Here is a 6,983-nt window from a genome sequence, read left to right as displayed (position 1 = left end):
TCTGACATTCTCTGTTCTAAGCTCCCTCCCAGCTCTGACATTCTCTGCTCTAAGGGCCCCCCTAATTCAAACATTCTCTGCCCTAAAGGTCCCCCGAGATCTGATAGCCCGAGTCCTAAGGGACCCCCCAGCTCTAGTTATTCATATTCTCTTGTTTCCTTCCATCTCTAAATCCGATGGTCCTTTTATTAAGTGCATCAGAGATGTGCCAGAATTAGAGAATCTTGGAATGGACCTCAAAGACCATCTAGTTCAGCTCATACCTTAAAAAAGACCGACACCCTCCCCTCCCCCCCCCCCCCACTCAACCTACCCAGCTCTCTAGAGAGCCATCTAAACTCTGCTTGAAGACCCGGAGTGAGGGGGATCCCTTCCCTCCAGAGAAGGCCTGTTCCACTCGGTGACAGCTCTAGTTGTTAGGAAATGTTTCCTGACATGGAGCAGGTTGCTGTCCTCACAATTTGTGCCCCTTGATGGCTCCTTGTTCCCTATCAGCCTAAAAATAATTGAAAAAACTGGGGGATTGTCGCCTGGAAAAAAGAATACAGAGAAGAGGAGATATATGACGGCCGTCTTCAAGTATTTGAAGGTCTGTCATTGGAGGAGGAACTAGATTTGTACAGTTTGCCCCCAGAAGCCATGGTTGAAAGCTGCAGAGACCAGATATTGGGGACGACTTTTGTAAGCAGAAGGGCTCTTCCATTGTGGAATAGGCTTCTTGGAGGGGTGGTGGATGCCTCCTCCTTGGTGGTCTTCCACAGAGGCAAGGAATTTTTCAGTGCTTCTGTGTACCAAGCTCTGACAGTATAAAGAAAGGCAAAAAAGATGGGCCTTGTCCTCCAGGAGCTCCCAGACCAATGGGGGAGATAACAAGGCCAATAATGGTGTATACAACAGGTAGAGGATAGGAAGGTCATCTTGGCCAGGAAGGCCTCCTGCACAACCCAGACTCGGAGCCCAGACTGGTTGCAAGGCAGGAAAACCGAAGAGGTAAAAGGGAGGATGCAGAGCCTTCCTGGCATGCCCAGGGGCTGACAGGGCCAAGTCATCTCATCCCACCCCCTCATTTCACACATGAGGAGCCCGAGTCCCCAAGAAGCTGACTTGCCCACAGTCATCCATCCCCAAAGTTCCAAATAGGGTCCCTTTTTCTTTTTTCTTTCCCCAAGAAGAATGAGATATTTTTTATTAAACTCTTGCTAAAAATCCAGCTAAATTCCATCTACATTGTTACCTCATCAACCACTTTTAGGAATCCTGTCAGAGGGGGCAGCTGGGTGGCTCAGTGGCTTGACAGCCAGAATAATAAAATTAATCAGTGTGTGCTAACTGGTGAAAAATACAAGATTTCAGAACGTGCAGGCCTTGCTTCTATTCCTGTCCCTCTCTTAAAAGCCCAGAAATCTGGGGGGGGGGAAGGCAAAGGTCTCTTCTTCTGGAGCTTCTTTAGGGATGTGGGCAATTTTGCCAGCCCTGGGCAAACCTGTGAAAAGCATCTGGCTTGGTCCAGAGGATGGAGAGGGGTTATAGGTGGGAGACGTGGATGTTACCATCTGAAATCTAATTGAGTGTCATGATGAGAAACAAATTTAGTGAGAGCTTTTAGGAGACAGGGACCAAAAATCAAGAGGAGGATTATTATTTTGTTTTATTTTAAAATCTTTTCTATGTTTCCATGATTCATTTTCTTTCCCTTCCAAGAGGAGGATTATTGTTAACAAAGGGATTAGGAAGGGGCCTAAAATGGAAAGTAGTTAGGAGCTTCACGAGGATCCCAGTCCCAAAGATTGTTCTCTCCATCAAAGGGGCATCCACGTGAGCTATTTGGAGAGCATATTTTCTCTCTCTCCCCCCCTTTTTTTTTTTTTTAACCCTTAATTTTTATCTTAGAATCTGTATATCAGTTCTAAGGTAAGAGAGCAGTAAAGGGTAGGCAATGGGGGTTAAGTGACTTGCCCAGGGTCACACAGCTGGGAAGTGTCTGAGGCCACATTTGAACCTAGGACTTCCGTCTCTAGGCCTGGCTCTTTATCCACTGTGCCTCCTCACTGCCCTGAGGACTTATTTCCATTAAGCTTTAAGGCGTCCACTGTTTTCTCAGGCTTTTCTTGAATCTTACTCTTGGTCTAGGAACTGACCCGGGTGCTCACCCTTGCTCTTGGTGCTGGGGTTTCTGCCCTGGCTGGGTGTTCTAGCATCCCGACCCCCCGCCATCAGAGAGCTGAGGGCCTGCATTCTCTGGGTGCTGCCTCCAGCCTGGTCTCTGGCTCAGCCCCCAGAACTTCAGGGCAGCCACTTCCTAGCAGTAAAGTTCATCTCTTCTCTTGCCAGCAGGTGCCCTGCTCCCCGACCTGCCTGAGCAGTTTGTGCCTCCCGAGGTGGCACCACCCATCCTTCAGAAGTTGGTGGAAGCCATTGAACGAAAAGGTAAGGGTGGTTTGGGCCCAGGAGACCCCTCGACTCCCCTCTAGGCCTCAGGCAGAGGCTCCTCCCCAGGCCCTCCTTCCTTGGAAGTGGGGAGGGAAGAGAATAAGTGTTTATAGAGCATGTCCTGGGTGCCAGGCACTGTGCTAATCCCTTTATAGAGATTATTTCGCTTGATCCCGGGAGGTAAGTGTTTTTATTATCCCATTTTATAAATGAGGAAACTGAGGCAGACAGAGACTGTCTCCAAGGTCCCACAGCTCCTGAGTGTCTGAAGTGGGATTTGAACTCCTGACTCCAGGCTCAGCCCTGTTCCTGGAATGTCCAGATCTGTCCGAGCTCCAGCCGCGGCGCCTCTCCTCCCCTTGGTCTTGCTTCTCCCTCTAAGAAGCAGCGCCTTCTCCTCTCTCTGATTTCTTTGGTGCTCGTCCCCATCGCGTCCAGCTCGCCCGCCCTCAGAAAGCCGTCCGCAGTTCTTTCTGATGCCCCCGCCTGACCGCTGGTGAGAAGCTCCCTGGATTTGTTTGTTTGACGTTACTCGGGCCTTCCTTCTGCAGGGCTGGACAGCGACACGCTCTACAGACCGTCTGCTTCTGAGCCGCGGCCCCCGAGGATCGGTGAGGACTGCCTTTCCTCGGGGTCCCCCTCCCTCTCTCCTCCTCCAGAGCTTGGGGTCCCAGGGCCTGGGGGGGGGCCTGTGCCCCCAGGGCTGGGTCCTGAGCTCCAGAAGACCAGGGTTCTGGCTCATGGTATGGTGGGGGCTCGAGCTCAGGCGCTGAGCTGGGAGGGGGGGTCCCCCTTGGCCCCTGGCGCAGGAAGCAACCATCCCCCCTCTTCCTGACCCCTTGACAGACTGGACTCTGAGTGATGTAGATCAGTGGGACGTGACCACCCTTTCCGAGGCCCTGAAGGGCTACCTCCAAGCACTGCCCAGGCCCCTTGTGCCCCCTGGAGCCCATGGGGATATCCTCCATGCCTTACAGGGTAAGTCCCCCACCATCGTCCCAGCAGTCATGGGGAGCAGATCTGGCTCTGTTAGCCTCCGAGCCTGGGTCCCCAGGGGGTGAGAGGGATGACCTCGGGCCAGCCTAGCTGTGGTGCCCATGGCTGTGGGGTTGGTTTGAGGAAGGGTCTGGGAGGCTGAGCAGGCCCCGGGGATTTACACCCTGTCCGTCCCTACTCAGAGACGGCCAGCCCGGCCGCAGCGGCGGCAACAGCGGGGTGGAGAAGACAGCAGCTGCAGGCGGCGCTCGAGCCCCCCGTGGTTCCCCTTCACAATGCCCTGACTCTGCGCTTCCTGCTCCAGCACCTGGGGAGAGTGGCCCAGCGGGCCCGGGCCCAGGGCAGCGGACTGGGCCCCAGGGCCCTCGGGGAGATCTTTGGACCTCTCCTGCTTAGGCTGCCAGCCACTGGGTAAGTACGTAAGGACCAAAGAGCATGGGATGGCCAGATGAAGGAAGGGATAGAAGGACAGATGGAGAGAGAGGAAAGGAGGGAGGGAGAGAGAAGGAGGAAGGGAGGAAGCAAGGAATGAGGGAGAGAAGGAAGGGAGGGAGAAAGGAATAAAGGGAGGAAGGGAAGGGAGAGAGGAAGGAAGGGAGGAAAGGAGGAAGGGAAGGGAGAGAGGGGGAAGGAAGGAAGAAAAGGGAGAAAGGAAGGAGGAAGGACGGATGATGGACAGAGGGAGGGAGGGCAGGAGATGAGCAGGGAGCCACAGGAAGGACACGTGTTTGCTTATCACTGGTGCCTGGTCCAGCCTCAGCTCGGAGGCTGCACAGTGCCTGTTCCTCTCTTCCACATTCCCCTTGCCTTCATCTCTATTTGCCCAGCTTCCCACTTGATCTATGTGATGGGCCATGAGGGAGTCCTGATGGATAGAGCTGGCTGTCGAGTGCCCCAGACAACCCTGTAGGCCTTAGGTCTCAGGGAAGGTGCTGGAGGGGCTTCTCCTTCTCTGGGAGCTCCCTGTACCGATTAAAGGTCCCCTTCCTGTGCCCACGTAACCAGATGCAGGTGTGCAGAGATGCGAGTGCCAGGCTGCTCAGAGACCCTGTGCCTGTGCATAGAAGCAGGGGAACCCCCCCACCCCATGTCTCGGGGCCTTGGGAGTGCTCTGGCAGCTGGCATCTTATTCCTGACCTTGCTCCTCCTGCCCCCCAGGACTGAGCAGAGCCCCGACTTCTCGGCCTTGTTCTTGGAAATGCTGCTGCAGGACCAGGAGGAGGAGCAGGAGCCGCCCCCTCCAGGTAAGGCCTCAGAGCCCCACTTGTGGTCGGTCCCTGGGCCCCTTCCTCATGCCTGCCAAGAGCATTCGCCTCTGCCGCTCTTCTTCCAGCGGTCTGCCTCCGAAGAGCAGCCTGGGGTGGCGGGTGGAGCGCTGAGTGTGGGAGACCCAGTCACCTCCTGCCTCCTAACACACAGAGCCGTGTCACCCCTCTGGGCCTCCGTTTTCTTCTCTGTCCGATTAGGGCCCTTCCCTCCCGGCTCTGATGCGGGAGAGCCCCAAGGGCCCGCCATCCCAGTCTGACCTTAGGCTGCTTTGATTCCAGCCCTACCCCCAAAACCTCCCAAACCCAAGGTCCAGGCTGGCAGCCTGTCTAATGGGAGCAACGCCCCTCTCCAGGAAGCCGAGTGGTATTGGGGTGACATTTCCAGGTAATGGGGAAGCTGCCAACTGTGGGAAAGGGTGGGGGATGAGAGGAACTTGGGGGGGCCTCAGTTTCCCCCTCTGTGTAATGGGCGTGGGGTGGGAGTCCGTCTGTGGAGATGGTGTAGGCCATCAAAAGGACTTTTCGATCCGGAGCTAGAAGAGAGCACTTGGGTGGTGGTGAATGGGGCTGGAGCCGGGATGAGGCCAATTCTGCAGGCTGAGGGGTGCTAGAGGCCCAGAAGGGGGACTTTGTGGGCATCTGGCCGGGGCCTGGTCCCTCTGGCCCAAGATCTGACCCCCTCCCCGCTCCTGCAGGGAGGAGGTGAATGAGAAACTTCGCGACACTCCAGATGGCACCTTCCTAGTCCGGGATGCATCTAGCAAGATCCAGGGCGAATACACCCTGACCCTCAGGTAGCAGGGCCCGAGGGAGCGTGAGTCCTGGAGCTGTCCGTTTCCCTGCCTGTGCATGGGGGAACACCCCCGTGACATTTTGGGATGAGGGGTTCGAGGGGGCTAGGCCGGAGGGGTGAAAGAGGACCTCAGACCCCGAAGCGATGAGGCCTCATCCAGCTCTCAGGACGGGGTCAGGGGTCCATGGACGCCCTGACCCCGGCCCACCCCGTGCAGGAAGGGCGGCAACAACAAGCTGATCAAAGTCTTCCACCGAGACGGGCAGTACGGCTTCTCGGAACCCCTGACCTTCGGCTCCGTGGTGGAGCTCATCACCCACTACAGACACGAGTCGCTGGCCCAGTACAATGCCAAGCTGGACACCCGGCTGCTCTATCCCGTGTCCAAGCATCAGCAGGTGCCGGGGGCGGATGGATGGGGTCCTGCCTGGGAGGGGAGAGTATCGTAGCATCTGGAGCCTGTTCTCCAGAATGTCCTCTCGCTCTGTCCATTTGTGCTCTCTCCCACCCCTGCACCCTTGTCCTGGCTGTGCCCCCGTGCCTGGAAGACACTCTGTCCTCCATCCTGTCTAGTTTTGGACAGCAGAATAAAAGCCCCCTAAAGGCAGGCTTTCTCTCTCCCCCCATAGCGCCTGGAACCTACGGGCTACTTAATGAATGCTTTTGGGATTGGATTGAAATGATAGAAAGAGCCCTTCCCAGGAGTCATGAGGCCTGGGTTCTTGGTCCTGGCTTTGCCTCTGATTCCTTGTGCGACTTGGGGCAGGGCCTCATTTTCTCCTTCAATCAAATGAGATCCTGTAAAGAAAGAATGATGTGAATCTTAAATTGCTAACTGAATGCTAACTGCAGTAACCCTGCTAGCTTGGGTACCATTAGAGCCGCCTTAGGGCCTTCTCAGAGTGGTGGGGCCTGGGCTGGGCCTGCTCTGGAGGGCCCCCAAGCTCCATGTCTGTCTCCTGCCCTCAGGACCAGGTGGTGAAGGAGGACAGTGTGGAGGCAGTTGGAGAACAGCTGAAAGTTTACCATCAGCAGTATCAGGATAAGAGCCGAGAATACGACCTGCTCTACGAGGAATATACACGCACTTCCCAGGTAGCCCAGGTCCCCCCCACCGCCCCCAAGAGCCTGACCCTGGAAGTGTTACATGGGAGCGTGGGGCCGGCATCCCATGCCCAGAGCCCCCCAGAGTAGTACTAGAAAGTCTGGTGGCGTGGGGGAGTCCCAAAACCTGAATATTAGTCCCAGCTCTGCCAGACTTACTATGGGATTTCATGTGGATTCCTTCTTTTGAGGGTGTTCCTAGTCTCTAATCATAAGGAGACTGAAGTTGATAACTTCTAAGAGCCCTCCCAGGCCTGACATCCCCTGTGCTAAGATTCCTTCTAGCTCCAATATCCTTTGTCCTTAGGGCCCTCCCAGGCCTGACATCCTGGGATCTAAGGGCCTTCCCAGGCCTGACATCCTGGGATCTAAGGCCCTCCCAGGCCTGACAT

The 6,983-nt window shown here is 55.7% G+C and overlaps 1 protein-coding gene across 1 annotated transcript; it reads left to right on the top strand.

The window, feature by feature from the left end:
• Positions 1 to 2,334: 2,334 nt before the first annotated feature.
• On the top strand, positions 2,335 to 6,582 carry LOC123256513 (phosphatidylinositol 3-kinase regulatory subunit beta-like; the record flags this gene model as incomplete). Its single annotated transcript, XM_044685113.1, has 9 exons — positions 2,335 to 2,427; positions 2,982 to 3,041; positions 3,277 to 3,408; positions 3,609 to 3,837; positions 4,585 to 4,670; positions 4,974 to 5,079; positions 5,390 to 5,488; positions 5,705 to 5,885; positions 6,457 to 6,582. Coding segments are annotated over 9 exons (1,112 nt in total), but the record flags the coding sequence as incomplete, so codon positions are not given.
• Between the last annotated feature and the right edge of the window lie 401 nt (positions 6,583 to 6,983).

The sequence above is a fragment of the Gracilinanus agilis genome, unplaced genomic scaffold, assembly GCF_016433145.1.
Source record: "Gracilinanus agilis isolate LMUSP501 unplaced genomic scaffold, AgileGrace unplaced_scaffold60064, whole genome shotgun sequence".
Taxonomy (NCBI): Eukaryota; Metazoa; Chordata; class Mammalia; order Didelphimorphia; family Didelphidae; genus Gracilinanus; species Gracilinanus agilis.
The sequence above is the reverse complement of the archived record's forward strand: the minus strand, read 5'-3'. Positions and strand labels throughout refer to the sequence as shown.